At 43.7% G+C, this 18,405-nt stretch overlaps 1 protein-coding gene across 2 annotated transcripts; it reads left to right on the top strand.

Annotated features, from left to right (window-relative positions):
• The first annotated feature begins 332 nt into the window (after positions 1–332).
• LOC130386361 (zinc finger protein 862-like) lies at positions 333–2,538 on the top strand. Of its 2 annotated transcripts, XM_056595244.1 has the most exons (4): positions 333–552; positions 674–843; positions 973–1,181; positions 1,356–2,538. In XM_056595244.1, exons 1-4 carry the CDS (start codon positions 335–337, stop codon positions 2,337–2,339), a joined length of 1,581 nt encoding a protein of 526 aa, XP_056451219.1. In that variant the 5' UTR covers positions 333–334; the 3' UTR covers positions 2,340–2,538. The 2 variants fall into 2 exon arrangements, with proteins under 2 accessions (XP_056451219.1, XP_056451218.1); XM_056595243.1 differs by having other exon boundaries at positions 973–2,538.
• Positions 2,539–18,405: the final 15,867 nt, after the last annotated feature.

The following is an 18,405-nucleotide window of genomic DNA, read 5'->3' as shown; positions in this document are numbered from 1 at the left end:
GTTCACGTTAAGAGGAGTTTCGGGAAACGCTCCAAAGAAATTGACGATGGATCGCAAGATCCATCGTGAGAATGATCGTACGAGCGTGGATCCATCGTTATCGGGAAACGGGGCCCAGGTCTCCTTGAACCGAGAAGCGGTGAAGGCGGCATTGAAGGTGGTCTACCACCTTGCAAAAAAGGAAATACCTCATCACACCAACTTCAAGGACTTGGTCATGTTTGCGGCAACTGAGTTAGGTAAGGAGTACCCTTACTTTAAGTAAATTAATTATTCCATCTGTTGTGTCTAAAACACTGTTATTATTTCAACACTGCTAATGATGGCCTTTTTCATGACTTTCGTGACAGGTTGTGAGGTTTTCAACAGACTTAATGTTGGTAGGAATGCCACATACACAAGTAGCACAGTTGTGGATGAGTTTCTGAGTGTCCTTGGCACACAGTTGGAAGAGGACCAGCTGATCACCATCAGGGCCAGCCCATTCCTAGGACTGATGTGCGACGAGACCGTGGATATCTCTACAACCAATGAGCTGGTTCTATACTGCAGGTATATAAACGTTTAATGTAAATTACTTATATAATATGTGCTACATAATATGTCATAGGGCAACATTCTATATTTGTTCTAGCTGCTCACATGTAACAATATTATCTACTGACTGTTCCAGGTGCATCGATGGCGATGGCAAATGTCAGGCCAACTTTCTGAAGGTTGTGGCCTTAAAAGATGGAAAGGCCGACACTGTCAAAGGTGCCCTCATTCATTACATGGAGGAAAATGATCTGTCGATCCAGAAGGTGGCTGGTTTCGGCTCAGATGGAGCAGCATGTATGAAAGGTGAGTTACCGACAATTTTGTAATCGAAATTAAGTATATCTGCAAAGACAAAAAAACAAAACATAAGTGCCAGTAGGGGCAGCGCTATCAGCTAATGAAAGGGAACAATTGATTTTATTTCCTCTGCAGGAAATCGAACTGGTGTTGCCACTCAGCTCAAGGGGGACAATGCAAAGATACTTAGTATCCACTGCATTGCTCACAGACTCGCCCTTGCTGTCGGACAAGCTGGTAACAAGGTGAAGTATGTTGGCGAAGTCTTCAAGCCAAACCTAATGACCCTGTTTCTCTACTACAACGGCAGTGCAGTTCGATCAGAAGGCCTGAAAGAGATACAGGTAAACCTTATTTATATAGGTGTCTTACAAAGCAAAGTGACATCAAACCTTGTTTCACCTTCTATCGATTCTTTTTTACAAAAGCCATATGTCCCAGAAAATGCAATTAAGTATTTTTTTTTTTCAAAGCAGTTGTTCAATTCATTACAATGTTTATTGTATCTATTCCTACAGAACATCCTACAGGAGATGGAGTTGAAGCTGAAGCAACCAAAGGATGTGAGGTGGCTGTCCCATGATGCTGCAACAAAAGCCCTTTATAGGTCACTGCGTAGCGTTTTGGTACATCTCAATCGGGAGATGGGTAAGGGTGTTGTAATGGCCAGAGCTCTTTGGAGCTGGCTACGCACCTACAAGGCCATAGCAACCCTCTACCTGCTGTGTGACGTCCTTCCTCACTTGTCAGCCCTCAGCAAGTGTTTTCAGCAAAAACAGCTTGATCTGACAGAAATCCACAGGGCAGTAGAGACCAAGAAGCAAGTGATACGGCTGGCCAGGGATCAGCCAATTGAAGGTGGACGGCTGGCTAACCTGGATGTGGACCTGAGCCCAGGGGGACGGTTGGATGGTCTAGAGATCCAAGTGTTTGACCAGCAGCGGCAGGAGTTTGCAAGTGTTCAGAGACAATTCATAGATAACCTTGTGGAGAACATGGAGGAGCGGTTCCCCCAAACTGAACTCCTGGCAGCATTTGGGGTGCTTGACCCTGGCTGCCTACCAAACTCCATGACTGGAGACTATGGATGGGAGGAGATGAACCAGCTGTCCACCTTCTATTCTGATGGCCACTCCCCCATTGACCGGGAAGAACTGCGGGATGAGTGGATCTCCTTCAGACAGCACCTGGGCAGTTACCGTCAGAAGACACCAAAAGACATGTGCCAGGTGCTGTCTGCCAATCCAACACTTGCATGCCAGTACCCTAACATAGCCTCCCTCTACGCCAGAATGGTGGTCATTCCGGTTCACACGGCTGACTGTGAAAGGGCCTTCTCCACCCTCAAAAGGGTGAAGACAAGGCTAAGGTCTACCATGACTAACGCTACCCTGAACCACCTCCTCAGGATCAGTATTGAGGGGCCTGCAATTGATAAATTTGATTTTGACAAGGCAGTGAGCCGTTGGGGCAGTCTCAGGAACAGACGGCTGCTGTTGTGATTTGTCCTACTTAATAAAAGTTTAGCCAATATTTTTGAAATTTGTCGTGTTTATTTACAGGGTAAAGTTGTACAAGTCTACCAAAAGTTGATAGTATTTTAGTTTTTCAGGATGACCACAAGAGCTAGAATTTCTCTCTAAGATAGCCTCAGAATGTACCATTTAATCATTATTTTTTCAAAGGCTTCGCGCCACACCATCCCCCGCCTCAGTCGCGTTGCTCCCTCGGCTTTGCGCAGGGGTCTGCTCCCTGCTACTTTTTTTTTCTAGAAAAAACCCTGAAATGCATTGCTTAAACATCCATGCTGTTTGCTTTTTTTGTGTCCGTAAACTTAAAACCCAATATTTTGTTCATCTTCACAAGTTTTTGCCCTGCTGGCAAGTAAAAATAGACCATGCTTTGAAATCTGACTCCTGACTCTGGTTCATTATTTGAAACGTTATCAGTTTTCCTATCGAATCAGAATATTTCTCTAACAAGAATCCATAAATATTTAATGCAATATATCTTTGTAAATATACTTTTCTCCCCCATAGATACAGTAATGGTGTGTTTTTTTGGAAGTGACGGGGAAACAAGCCATGAGTATACGGAAATGCATACAGCAAAAAACAGTGTGTATTGTACTCTATGGGTGTACATTTAACACCCATTTCGGGGTATATATAGGTCCAAGAGTTCAGTGTTGACTGAACACTGTTAGAAGAGCAAAATATGTACTCCAAATTTAGAGTTACATTTGAACACTTTGAGAGTGCAAATGTACTCTATTAGTGGTACTTTTGGGCACTCATTCAGTGCTTCCTTACACCTGCAGTGTAAACCTAGAACCCCAGAGAGAAAAAAGATTTACTCCAAGTCAGTGTTTTGTAGCACTTCGCAGAGCTGATTATTTAATACTTCTAGAGTGAGAATGTACTCTGACTGGTGTACAACCAACACCTTTGAGGTGAATTATCAACACTTCATGAATGAATAGTCTACACATTAGATTCTTGAAAACATTATATTTTTATTGATGCTGCTGTTGTTACAGTGCATACATTTATAATATAGTTAACATTATAATTAAACTTAAATTATTTTACATCAAGAACCATATGTAGTTTTACATTTATATGATGGAACCAACAACTTGAAAATAAATGTGTCCCTGTCAACCAATTAAAGTGGAATTCCGGTGTATGTTTTGTATGATAACGAGTTGAAACGTTAGTTTTGGAGCACAAAAAACGTACAATAAGGGTATAAACATATAAAACGAGGCATTGACAACTTTGTAAGTGCACAGATTGTTTATTAAAAAGTACATTTTATACACACAATACCATCAGTAGATCACCCGTCGACGCCATAAGTAGATTGAAAATCACAGAGATTGTGACATCCATCAGCAACACACAAGCTCTGGCGGCATGCCATGGGACCTTTAAAAAATATATATATATTATCAGTATACAATTACCTTGTGAAACTTCACTACAAGATCCACAGCTTCCCGGATACTGATTTTGACAGCTCCCTTCTTTCCACTTGGAGGTGGTGGCAGGAGGTAGACCAGCAGGAGAAGTGAGGCCATGTCACTATCCCAACCTGAAAAGGGAGAGCACATACTTTGAGCATGAAATACACCTGATGAAAGCACATGACACAACATAAAAGGTTCAAAAAGTTCTTGTCAATAAATAATCAGCATCTAAAAAGGTGGCCAAATCCAAACAGGTTATTATCATAGGACCCTTTTTAAAAAAAAAGGGTCCTATGTTCCCCAGTCTCATACAAAGAGGGGAACATAGGACCCGGGGAACATAGGACCCGGGGAACATAGGACCCGGGGAACATAGTCACGCTCCCACTAAATTGAAGCCACGTGCCTTGTTAGCATTAGCTAAAAAATGGTAAAGAGGCGTTAGCTAAATTGAAGACATGTGCCTCATTAGCATTGGCCATTAAGTTTGACATTAGCTAAAATCGTTAGCATTTATAAGTTGGTTATCAGATCTAAAAGACGAAGAAATGCTGAATATTCTGCATTCAGGGTTTCTGCAGGTTTGAACAAGTTAAATTTAAGACTTTAATACCACATTCCTTGGCGATATTGATTCGATCCTCTCTAGTCAACCGTCTCTGCCGAAACAGTTTGCCGCGTAGTGTGGAAGAGAACAAACGGTCTGTTACGTGTGTGGTTGTTTTCCTGTGTCTCCCCTCTCATTCTCTGTAGGTCTCACACCATTGGCTGTTCCTCCACCATCGTCCAACCCCCTGTCCAATCTGGGAGCTGTCTGTTGGCCAATCAGTGTCATCAGGCCTTGATAACTTGCACCTGTTTGTCTCCATTGAGGGAGGCCATTGTCTGCCTGTGTGTGGGCTGTGTGGGGCTGTTGCCTTTTGTTTGTGAGATGCCATAGGGGTTTAGGCGAATAGGTAAGACACCCTTGGGTTTACACTGCCATCACGTAGACCATACTCTGTTATCACATCAGGTTAGGAGCGGGGCCACCCTCTGTATGTATTAGCTAGGTTGTATGTGTGCACTAATTAGTTGTCACTTTATCTTGTTTTCTTTGATTTGGCTCCGCTTATAGTTCCCTATTCCCCTTGGCGGATCGCTAGTTAAATAAACACACTTACGGATCCAGTTTGCTGTTGTGCCCTGTTTTGTTGTTCTCTCAGTCAGCCTAACAGTAATATGTGTTATGGTTCCCCTACTCCCCCCCTAGACGTAGCAAGCTAACATCCTGGAGCCGTAACACGGTCACATGTCTCTAGATTCAACCAATGAGAAGTCATTGGTTGAATCAACCGTTGGAAACTCAGGGAGTCCATCATCCTAAAATAAACACTTAAATTACTCTACACCAGCATTATACTTAGAGACGACACCCAAGAGTGTTTCTGGTACACCCCAAAAAATGTACTTGCGCCTATTCAACACCAAAGTGTATAAAATCTACTCTGGTCATGAGTGTTAAAAAGGATTTTAACTCTTTGGCATTTGCTGTGCCATAGTCAACATTTCAAAGGCACATACACTTATGACTCTACGTTTACAATTAATGGGTATAACACACAGAAGTACAAGTCCATAAAGATTGAATAAAAGTAGCTTCAAACTTGAAATAAATCATCAGCAAGTGCTGGAATACATGCGATTATGATCACTGATAGAATTAATACATAAACACAAAATGTGACCAGGGCCCCGTTTCCCGATAACGATGGATCTTCGCTCGTACGATCATTCTCCCGATGGATCTTGCGATCCATCGATAATTTCTTTGGAGCGTTTCCCGAAACTCCTCTTAACGTGAACGCGCATTCGCTGCACTCACGACGTCGTAGGATTGTAACTGTCTACTGACACGGTGCTGAAATGGGATCCGTAGAAGGGGGAGACGCAGGAATGTCGCAGGAAAATTGTTTTAAAAAGGGTTAAAATATATCCCCATCAAGGACAACAGCAGAGTAGCCTACGAAAAAAATAGACTGCAATTATATGAATGCTAAAGACATTAAAACACAATTGATTAGGATTAAACCGACATATATCAGTCCTAATCCTGAATGCACTGTGCGTTTCACGGCATTTTCCCCCCTGTAATAATTCCATATGACCAAAAATTAAAAATAGCTTGTGTGACAACTACATTTATCTTAATGGGCTGATTTCTGAAACATGCTTTGCGCAGCAAAGAGAGCCGACTTAATCTGATTCCGCATAAGGGTTTCCTTGATTGATAATTTGATTGGCTATAAAAGCACCTCCGGAAATAGGGTAAGGTATGTATTGATGAGGAATAGCCTACAACGAAGCCCACCGTCTGGCCCGGTGCATCGTTGAGCGCACGATCGGGAGGTGGAAGTTGCGCTTTATGCCGCTTTTCCACCGCACATGTAGCTCGACTCGACACGACACGACTCGACACGGTAGCAGCGCGGGTGCTTTTCCACCGCAAATAGTACCTCCGGGACGTGGGCGGGGTCGTCTGCGCGAAAGGGCCGTGACTTATTTTTGTACGCGACGCAAACAACACCTACGTAACCCACACATGGACAGAACCCACATAACAACAATGGAGAACATCGATGCGATGGTATTCGTGTTCGTATTATTAGCTGGCATGTTGAAGAAGTGGAATATGTTGGCTGCGGCGCTACTATGGCTGTTCTATCGTTACCAGCATGGTTGCCATGTCGCTCTCGTGACTTCGTCACACTCTCTGGCCAATCAGTGGCCGGCCGTCTGCCGACGTCACCTTTTAGCATCGGCTCAGCCGCTTGGAACCTAGAGCGTGGCGGTACTAGAAAAAGCAGCCACTTGAGGTACTAGATCACGGTGGAAACGCAAAAAAGGCGAGCTGAGTCGAGTCGAGTCGAGTCGTGTCGAGCTGGTACCATGCAGTGGAAAAGCGGCATTGGCCGGCGAAAACTGGAGCCCTCCGCCTGACATGTGAAGGCATCTAATGCCGCTTTTCCACTGCATGGTACCAGCTCGACACGACTCGACTCGACTCGACTCAGCTCGCCTTTTTTGCGTTTCCACCGCAATCTAGTACCTCAAGTGGCTGCTTTTTCTAGTACCGCCACGCTCTAGGTTCCAAGCGGCTGAGCCGATGCTAAAAGGTGACGTCGGCAGACGGCCGGCCACTGATTGGCCAGAGAGTGTGACGAAGTCACGAGAGCGACATGGCAACCATGCTGGTAACGATAGAACAGCCATAGTAGCGCCGCAGCCAACATATTCCACTTCTTCAACATGCCAGCTAATAATACGAACACGAATACCATCGCATCGATGTTCTCCATTGTTGTTATGTGGGTTCTGTCCATGTGTGGGTTACGTAGGTGTTGTTTGCGTCGCGTACAAAAATAAGTCACGGCCCTTTCGCGCAGACGACCCCGCCCACGTCCCGGAGGTACTATTTGCGGTGGAAAAGCACCCGCGCTGCTACCGTGTCGAGTCGTGTCGTGTCGAGTCGAGCTACATGTGCGGTGGAAAAGCGGCACAAGTCATGCGCCGTGATATGTGTGACGGGCGGCTATGTTGCACAACATTGCAGCTAAGGCTGGGGTGGCATTGCTTGAACCGGAGGACGTTGAGGACATTAAACATTCCCGTCAACGTGACCAATCCCCACCATATCCCAGCCTTTGGCCTGCTCCTTTGCTTGTTTTTTTATAATTTATTGTATTTCTTTATTTTTTATTTTTTTATTTTTTACATTATTTTATGCTACGTTTTATGAGTAGCCTATGTCAGTCTGCACAAATCCCCCCACTTTCTCTCACACATTTTGAGTGCCCTGCCTGCGCAAACATTTTCTGGACTGTCCCGTTTTATTTTGGCCATTTTAACATCTTTATTAATAAATTAATTAATAATCTTTATTAATTACCAAACTAAGAACATAAAGGCGCAATGCGTTTTAATAAAACGCATCCAATAGACGGAATGTCCGATGGTGTCGCCACTGAGGCTATAGCTGACGATGCTCTTAGCGTCCTACGACGAGTACCTACGAGCACCCCTGGAGTACTCGTTAGCTACGAGCGTTTTCAAGACGTTCGTTCCCCACGATGCTTTCGGGAAACGCGGTGAAAACTCTACGATGCCCTTTCGACGCACTTCACGATCCACTTAGGCTAACGACGCTTTCGGGAAACGGGGCCCAGAGCTGCCACTATGCAAACAAACGTGCAACGAGTAAAGATCCAAAACTTCCAGGACAGACCACAGGTGTCCTCTGGTAATCACACCTTCCCCTCCACCTGATCAACTTGCAACTGAAACACAAAAATGGAACATAAGACAGGGAGAGGAGGCATTTAGTCACATGATACATTCAACAAAAATGTTCTTGTGGAAAAACTAAACACAAAATCTTTTTGACTAGCACCTTTCACTTTGTAAGTTGCTGTCCCAACACTTCAGGAAGAACACATAGACGGAAGAAAGTCTCAACTCTGGGAATGATGTTGTCCCACAGGTCAACATCACGCACAATTCTCTCTACAAAGAGGTCCTTTTTACTCCAGACAACGAAGTCGCAGTAATCAACGTCAACGATGTGGAGCTGAGCCTGTACTTGATAGAAGTAAGCATGGCTCCTGTCCAGCTTCACAGTTCCCCCATCGTTGATGAGACAGAAGCCCTGGTCCCCAGCACACAGGCGTAGATTGGCCTCCTCTTCTTTGCTGTGTGGGCACTAAAAGTTCACAATAAAAACTAGAACTGCAAGCAGTTATGCAGGGGTCCAAGAAATGTGCATTTCGCCGGCACAACGCGAAGCATGTGTTCAAAACGCTACCGTGAAATGGTGGATATAAAGGTTTTGACAGTGAGAGATCGTGAGTGTGCTAACGGCTACATTAGCTGTGAATTTTTTTTTTATTTGGTTAATGCTCAGCGCCACCGTAAGGATGATATTTGTAGACGCAATATAAAACCACAATTTACCTTTATCTCACAGATGCCAGTTCCATGACAGGTGCACGTGACACATCCATCCGGTGATGCTCCCATGTATGGCCATTTAGGATTCAGCGACAGCCCGATATCCTTACAGGAGAAGCTCTGGTGGTGCAGACTTTGCAGTCCTTCATACTGCTTTCTGGCAGTTGCCTCATATTTGCATCCATACCTGTAATGTATAAAAATAGGAATAGGTCAATAATAATTAGTACATTTTAGATTTTCACACCTGTGCTGTCCTAACCTAACCCTTATCTTTGCCTAATAAATACCTTGTTGCTGCTGTAGAAAACTTGTGTGCCTCTGGGTAGCATATCGACTTGATCAATGACCTTGACGGCTGTAGAAGACTAGTTTGTAGAACCTGCTTCAATTTCGAGGCTGTTATCCTTCCTGCTCTTTGGCTAAACCATAGAGTTGATGAGCTCTGGTTTCTGGTCTCCTCCTCTACTGCCTGGACCTGTAACTGTGTCAGCTCTTCCTGTCTGAAGTCCTGGCATGCTTTTTGCAACTCTGTTGGGGATAGCTGTAGCATCTCTGGTTTCCTATACTGAATAAGTCTTTTGGGTAGCTTGCTCACAGACTTCGGTACAAATTATTTGTAATATGGTGCAATGGACATCAGTGCAGCACTTCTTGGGGCATTTCTGCTTAAAGACTCAAAAAACTGAACATATGCCTCTGATCCTTGCTTCACTCTTGGACACTGGACTGTGGGACGATGTAGTGTGAGTTGCTCACCTGTCCTCCCAGCAATGGCATTATCAAGTTTTTTCTTTTTGGATTTTGCAGATGAAAAGTCAATCATTGCAACTCGAGCAGCAGGAATCTGTGTGAGAGACAGAGAACATGTGTGTGTGAACAACATACATGTAGGTGCACCTACATACATGTAGCATAAAACTGCCAAAATCAAAACTAAACTGCATCCCAAAACAATCCAAAATGTGTTGTTTGCGTGATAAGTGAATGTATAGGTCCTCAACTGTCATATTTTTCACCGCTGATTCAGCTCAGAAAAACATGCATCTGAATACCTTTTTGACATGCGATGGCATGAGCCATTTGCACTTTTCAGTGGTGCAGGATGCAGTCTCTCTCATCTTCACACCTGCATCTATAGCGAACAGAACCGCTCCAACATGTGAGCAGGATTCTGACAATCTGTATAGACAGAGACATACAGGTTGATTGGATTGGCTAAACATTTATACAACATGAATATTATACCAAGCATTATTTTGTTTGAGCTAAAGTGTTGTGTTAAACATGCCTTGGGTTGTGATATTTATTAAATTACTTACCCAGCCATACAGTTACAGTGTGCTGTAACAACCTCTCCATCTTCTCTAGCTACAACCCAAGTTTTCAAGGGTGTTTCTCCGGACCTCTGGGAGTGGTTGACCTACAACATTTTAACTACAGTTAACTAGCTAGCAAAATACACTTAACAACATTGAGGTATACATCAGGCATGCAAACTCTCTAACGCTCTTAATGAAGCGTTTTATAAAATCACAGGTTGCAACATTATTTAAATGTGGGCTTCTTTCTGTTCATCTTCATACATTATTTTTACTCAGCTGTTAGCAAGCCTAGTAGCTGCCTGACATGAGTCGATGTTGCTATAGCAACACGGTGGATTCGCCAAACAGTAGCCGAACGTTATATATATAAAGAAAACACATTTACTCACCCGGGCAAAAACAAGTCGACATTTATTAAATGCCTCTTTGGTGCCGAGGTCATTGACCCATCCACATACAAAGTAATTAAAAGCCTCCAGACTCTTGTATGCCTTCATTTGGTTTGCCGTATAATAGGAGGTCTGAAGGACGAGGAAGTTGGTAATGTCCATCGCTTCGACGGCGGGCAAATCGGCTAAATCCCGAGAAAAATCACTCTTCTTCAGTTCGTATGGGTCATATCCAATGTGTGCAGCGATTTTTTCGCGATACCTGCTGCGGGCAGGTTCGTCGAGGTGCTTCACGTACTCAGTGTCCTCCATCTCCATCAGTCTGCGCCTAGAATTTCCACTTCCTGCCCTCCACTTGAAATTCCCGCGTCATAAAAGTCACGTGATTGAAAACAAGCTATTTATTTATTTATTTCAGCAGGTATTCAAATTGCATACCTGATTTCATACCTGATTTAAACAGCTGTTATTGAGAAATATCTGATTTCAAAAGTGTTGTTATTGAGAGATTTGCACACATCGTCGGGCCAAGTTCCAAATCGAAGGTCTGCTTGATTGATGACTTGTGTTTCTACTTTTCATGTATTTGCAATGCACTCGCTAAGCCTGTTGTTAAAATAAAATATGGAAGAAATAACTTCCCTATAAGGGACATCATATGAAGAGTGTTGCGGATGGCACTTCAAAAGCGTGCAGTAACATTAGGCTATCTCATCTCATCTTCGTCCGCTTATCCGGGGTCGGGCCGCGGGGGGAGCAGCTCAAGCAGGGGGCCCCAGACTTCCCTTCCATTAGGCTATTCGTTTATTTTTAATTCTTACTCACAATGAGTTTAGTTAACATGTTTTAATGTAGCTCAAAATATATATGTAAAAAATATACATAAATTGTGGGTGTGGTCATACGCCAGTAGTTTCTGCCCCACCGAAATGAAGGGGCACCGCACGCTACTGGTGATAACTCCACATGGAGCAATGCCAATCAGACCTTTGAAGGTGTTGGTATTCTTGTAGTGGGAGAATGTCTTAGACTGGAGGGTGAGTGATGAGGGTGCCTCACACCTGATTTCTGTGCAGTCTAGAATCACTCGCACGTTAGGACAGTACTTGGCAAAAATTAATCCCACCCAAGATTCATTTAGTCCTTCGGGAAAGCGTGGAAGCTGAGGTATGGCTGTCTACGTCCTGATGTAGAGCAACACGGTACACTACAAGAACAACTGGGGGCTGCCATTGTTGTAGCTGCTAGACGCGACCGGAAGTTGGATTACCCTACTACGCGTTCCGGAAGCAGGAAGTGTGACATAGGCTATATAGATTGTTGCTTTGGCGCCGGTGAGACAGCAGCCTGTTGCATACAGCTCTGTGTAGTGTGTATGTTAAATGTCGATTTAGTATTATTATTTTTTGTATTTTTCTAGACTTCCTATAAGTGTGTTAGCTACAACTTTTGAGTGTTGTTAAGTTCTTAACCAAGACTTAACCATACTATCTGGAACGGGAGTGGAATCTATTATTATTATTATTATTATATGTGCCTAATATCGGCCAGACGGACGGAGCAAACTGCCGTGGTATACACCCGTTGGGAACTGATAAGCCTGGTACATGGCTCAATATTTGGGATTCGACATGACATACCGAAGGAACTCTTACAGAGTAGACATCGGGGAACCCGTGCAGGGATGAAGAGAAACAAGTGGAGGTTGGCGAGAACATGGAGAGAGACTTTTAAACCAGCCCTACCATCTATCACAATGGGAAATGTTTGCTGCCTAACGAACAAATTCGAAGAATTGGAAAGCCTGGTGAGGTACCACAAATTGTACCGGGAGAGCAGTATTGTATGCCTGACAGAGACGTGGCTGACGGAAAACACGCCTGACTCCCTGATCAGTTTCACCGGCTTCAAGACAATCCGAGCGGACAGGGACACCGGAGCGAGCGGTAAGCAGAAAGGAGGGGGGCTTTTACTGCTCGTCAACAACAAATGGTGTAACCCTAATCATGCCACTGTCAAAGAACAGATATGCAACAAGGACATTGAACTTTTAGCGGTTAGTTTACGGCCATACTACCTACCCAGAGAGTTCACTGTGGTGATAACTATTGTCGTTTACATTCCCCCATCTGCTAAGGCGGAAGTCGCGTGTGACGAGCTTCACACCACTATCGCGAGACTTCAGTCCAAGTTCCCAGAGGCGTTCATTGTTGTGTCTGGAGATTTCAACCATGTCTGTCTCTCTAAGACTTTGCCCACTTTTAAACAGTTTATTGACTGTGCAACTAGAGGTGTTAAAACACTTGATCTATTCTCTTGTATGCAAATGTAAAAAATGCATACAAATGTACAGCACTGCCCCCTCTTGGTCGATCAGACCACGACATGCTACATCTCTCTCCCTCCTACACCCCAGCTGTAAAGAGGCTGCCTGTCACCACCAGAACATCAAGAGTCTGGCATCCTGAGGCTGATGAAGCCCTGAGGTGCTGTTTTGAGACAACAGATTGGGATGTGTTCTGTGAGGACTATTGGGGAGACATCGACGGCCTAACAGAATGCATTACCAATTACATAAATTTCTGTTATGATGACATCATGCCATCCATGGTAATTCGTTGCTTCCCTAACAACAAACCATGGATAACCAGCAGCCTGAAGTCCTTACTAAATGAGAAGAAAAAGGCTTTCAGGGAGGGCGACAGGAATAAAATCAAAGAACTTCAAAAGGAACTTAAGGTGAGGATTAAGGAGGGGAAAGAAGCATTTCGGCTCAAACTGGAACAACAGTTGCAGCAGGATGGAGTGAAGCAGGTATGGGCTGGAATGCGAAAGATCACGGGCATGAAGCAGAAGGGCAGTACACTGCCTGATGGTGAACTGAGTCTGGCCGATGATCTGAACAGGTTTTTCAACAGATTTGACTGCCCCACACCACCACTACCGCCCCTACCTCGTCTGCTGACCAATGCTGCTTCCTCACCACCTCCCCTCCCTCTCTCCAACACTCCTGAGATGTTACCTGCACAGAGTCCTCTTCTCACCTCCTACTCCACCAGCAACCCCACCTATGACTTTCCATACTGCCCAGGTTAAGATGATGCTGTACAGGCTGAAGCCAGGGAAAGCAGTGGGGCCCGATGACATCAGCCCAAGGCTACTGAAGACTTGCTCTTCAGAGTTGTGTGGTATTCTTACACACCTGTTCAACCTGAGCTTGCGCCTACAGAAGGTCCCAAGGCTGTGGAAAACATCTTGCCTAGTACCTGTCCCAAAGAAGACCCATCCCACAAACCACAATGATTACAGAACAGTAGCTCTCACTTCACATACCATGAAGACATTTGAGAGACTTGTCCTCTCCTCCCTCTGCACTAGTGTGTCTAAGCAAATGGACCCTTTACAGTTTGCATATCAGCCTAACATCAGTGTTGAAGATGCCCTCATTTACATGCTGCAGAGGGCATACACACATCTGGACACCCCTGATGCATCTGTAAGGATCAGGGGCGGCGCCAAACGGTTGCTTGCCGTTGCTATAGCAACTCCAAGCAATTACTCAGAAACCCCAGAGCAACCCCTGATTTTTTGTCAAACTCAAACAACATATTTGAAATAATGCCATTTTCCGTAAAATGGTATTAAATAAGTTCAACTAAACCTATGGCCGAATGCGGTACCCGTCACCATACCGACCATTCCTGTCATATGAATCACCAGATTAAGTGCATAATCAGTGAGTAGCGTCAACATTTCAGGGCCGTGACTGGACTGTCGTTCAAATCAACACGAGTCAGCCTGGGACTCTCCTCTCCTCCCCTCCCCCTCACCGTGCCCAGTTCCCGAGCGTTGGGCATGCGCACACTCTGTAAGTGACATGAACAGATTTAAAAAAAAAACATACACACAATTAACACAAACTATCCCAAGCAATATGTACAATATTAATTAATTATTATTTAATGTACATGAAACAATAATTTCATTAATAGCATAGTCTTACGAAAAATAAATAACATTTCAAATATGCGGACATCTTGCGGCGAGATTATCAGTCAGAGATGTTCGTTGCCGACTCGTTGGCGCTTAAAAAATATGGACAAGTTTTTACTATTTAGAAAGAAATCAAGTTCAAACACGACTCGCGATGGCGAGGCTGAGGATGGGCTCGTTAATAGCCAGACTTGTGTTGGACTTGGCAGTTGTTCGGAGGGGGGTTATGCTGAGGTCAAGAAACGGAAGAAAATATTGTAGCCCACACAGTTCTGAATTAGCAATACAATGTTAGCACATGCTTGCTAGCAATGTTGGTGTGTTAAACCGTATGGATTAAAGTGGAATATTGCAAGACGTCCTGTGATCAAGACATCGATTTAAGGTAGGCCGTTTGGTTATTAAGTTTGCCTGTCGCAGCATATTGACTTGGGGCCCATGTGATTTTGTTTTGAAGTAGAACTAGATTCTAGGTTTGGCTCATGCCAAAGGATGGGTTTATCGTAGGCTGGTATGATCCGCCCTTAATAGAAGTATTATGAAGTATAATAGTATCAACAATAATAGCAACTATTGTATTAATGTTCCACATAGGCCTACATTTGAGACGTATCGCGCAACTAATGTGAATGCTTTGGAATGTACTGTGGCGACGGTGGGTCTGAGATGTGCAATTCACCACTATTGACAGGACAGCTAACCTTGTAGTTGGGGGACTGCTGACGGGCTGTTGATTGAGAGAACTATGTTGTTTGTTATATGTCGTGTGGCCGCAGTGCCACCTGGACTAGCAGTGAATGTGTACATGCCGCTGGGCTATTTTCATGTTGGCCTTCTTAAAGATCTTCCTCTATATTGTTCTATGTCTTTATGTCTTTATATCTGTGCGTGTGTGATGGAGAGGGAGAAAGATAGCGCACATTGAACTGTCAAATGATACGATCACACGCAATCACAGTGGTGCGATTAGTCTGTGTTGTTACTTTACTGTAAACTTGCCTCGTACGGGACCGCAACCACCCCAACCCGTGCCGAAAATGTCTTCCCGGCCGTGCCTCTGCCAAATTCAGGTATTTTGATCAAGTTTTTTTTTTTTGACCAGCAACCTCTTGAATTCATACAGCAACTGTTAAGCAACTGCAACAAATTATTTCTGGCGCTGCCACTGGTAAGGATAACATTCTTTGACTTCTCATCTGCCTTTAATACCATCCAGCCACGTCTGCTAGGGGAGAAGATGGAGATGATGAAGGTGGATCCATTACTGGTACTGTGGTGTTTGGACTACCTTTATCTCAGACCACAGTATGTGCGCCTACAGAACAATATTTCATGCACCATCCTCAGCAGCACAGGGGCTCCACAAGGAACTGTGCTGGCTCCATTCCTGTTCACCATCTACACAGCGGATTACAAATACAACACTAAAAGCTGCTTCTTGCAAAAATATTCAGACGACACAGCTGTTGTTGGCCTCATTAAAGGGGGAAATGAGGAGGAGTACAGAGACACCATAGACAATTTTGTGGAGTGGAGTACACACAATAATCTCCATCTCAACACCACAAAGACAAAGGAGATAGTTGTGGATTTCAGGAGGGGAAGGTGGAGGACTCAACCAACACCAATCAGCATCGGGGGCACTATGGTGGAGATGGTCGCCAACCACAGGTACCTTGGTGTGCAGCTCGACAGTGAGCTGGACTGGAAAAGTCATATGGAAGCGGTGTACAAGAAGTGACAAAGTCGACTCTTTTTCTTGAGGAGACTAAGGTAATTTAACATCTGCCAACCCCTACTGTGCACTGTCTACCACTCAGTGGTGGCCAGTGCTCTGTTTTTCGCTGTGGCATGTTGGGGAGAAGGCGCCTGCACAGCGGACAAAAAGAGACTGGACAAGCTGATCAGGAAGGCCAGCTCAGTGGTCGGGGCTGAGCAGCTAAAGGTCCAGCAGGTGGCAGAGGCCAGAATCCTCAACAAACTGGCCTCAATAATGTCTAACCCCACTCACCCACTCCACGCCCTGAAGGTGATCAAGAACAGCACCTTCAACCAGAGACTAATTGCACCAATATGCAAAACGGAGCGGTACAGGAAGTCCTGTATACCAGCTGTCATACGGTTTTACAATGCACAAAATTAACTTTGCACCTTATAGTATTTAGTATTGTATTTATTGTAGTATTTAAGTATTTTAGCATATGAGGGAATGTGTGTTTGTTATGTCTGTCCACGCTGTTGTGACACTGTAATTTCCTGTAAAGGATTATTAAAGGATCTATCTATCTATCTATAGGCCTATTACAGCTTATATCTTCGATCCTGTTCCCATGTGGCTATGTGGAGGTAATGCAGCTTGTGGGTTCGATCTTGCTCCCATGTGGCTATGTGGGGGTCATGCAGCTTGTGGGTTCGATCCTGCTCCCTGTTGCAAGAAGCCTTGGAGTCCTCTTTGACAGTAATTTATGTTTTGAGCAACACATCACCAAGATTGTACAATCTTGTTTTTACCAACTCCGCAATATTTCTAAAATTCGATCAATTTTAAATCTCAGTGACGCTGAAACTTTGATACATTCTTTCATCTCCTCACGACTTGATTATTGTAACAGCCTTTTTACCTGCTTGAGCCAGAAAACACTCAAACGGCTACAGACTGTCCAAAAATCACACCTGTTCTAGCGTCTCTACACTGGCTTCCCGTTTGTTTTAGGATTGATTTTAAGATTTTATTGATTACTTTTAAGGCTCTACATGACTTGGCCCCAGCATATATCTCAGAGCTTTTAGTCCCCTATGTGCCGTCTCGTAGTCTGAGGTCCTCAGGCAGTAGGCTGCTGTTGCTCCCAGTGTCCAGGCTCATAACTAAAGGGGACAGAGCTTTCTCCATACGGGCACCGAAGCTCTGGAATGACTTGCCTGAGGAAATTAGGTTGACTGAGTCACTAACCATTTTTAAATCTCTCCTCAAAACCCACTTTTACCGGAGAGCCTTTCCAGATTTCATTTGAGCCTGCTTTTGTTTTTATCCTGTCTTCTTTCTGTACATCACATGTTTTTTTATGCTCTTTGTTTTAATTTCTGTTTCTATTGTTCAGCACTTTGTAACTGTGTTTTGAAAAGTGCTATATAAATAAAGTTTATTATTATTATGTGGGGGCAGCTTATGTGCTTAAAATACGTAACAACTTACCCGTGGTTAGAGAGCGATTGAGAAAGCAGAGTAGCAACGGACCATTTAGCATTTAGTTTCCAGGCACCTTCTTCTGATGAGGCAGCTGACTACACAAACATGATACTTTTAAGACTAAGCCATACACAAAGTATCAAATATAATAAAGAATAACAAACATTTCGCTTGGATCAATGAAATAGTATTTTTATTAAACGATGAGTGAGACAACGTATGTGTGTGTGTGTGTACGCGCAACTTGGAAAAACAAGAACAAAGTGAAGGAACAGGGATGAATATTGTGTATATAGAAGTGTTAAAAAGAGAGGAATACGGCGAGGAAAGGAGACAATTAAAAAAGCAATACAAATAAAATGGACCACTGGTTATAAAACCCTCCAGCAAATGCAGATTCCACTGCCTAACATCTGCACGCTGCAAAGGAAGATAAGATAAGATAGTCCTTTTATTAATCCCCCTTGGGAGAAATTCACAGGTGACCAGCAGTACAGTGGGAAAAGAGAAGTGCGAAAAACAGTATATATACACAATAAATGTACTAATTTAAAATAAGATTATATTACATAACTATTTGAATAAGAAAAAATAAAGATAAGATAAAACAAACATACTATATACATGTAACTGTCCGTTTGTAGGTGACCTGTGTGTTAAGTAAATAAATAAATATATATGATGAAATATGATGTATAAGTATAAATATAAATGTGC

Source organism: Gadus chalcogrammus, chromosome 7 (genome assembly GCF_026213295.1).
Source record: "Gadus chalcogrammus isolate NIFS_2021 chromosome 7, NIFS_Gcha_1.0, whole genome shotgun sequence".
NCBI classification, from domain to species: Eukaryota; Metazoa; Chordata; class Actinopteri; order Gadiformes; family Gadidae; genus Gadus; species Gadus chalcogrammus.
This window is presented reverse-complemented; position numbering and strand designations above follow the sequence as displayed.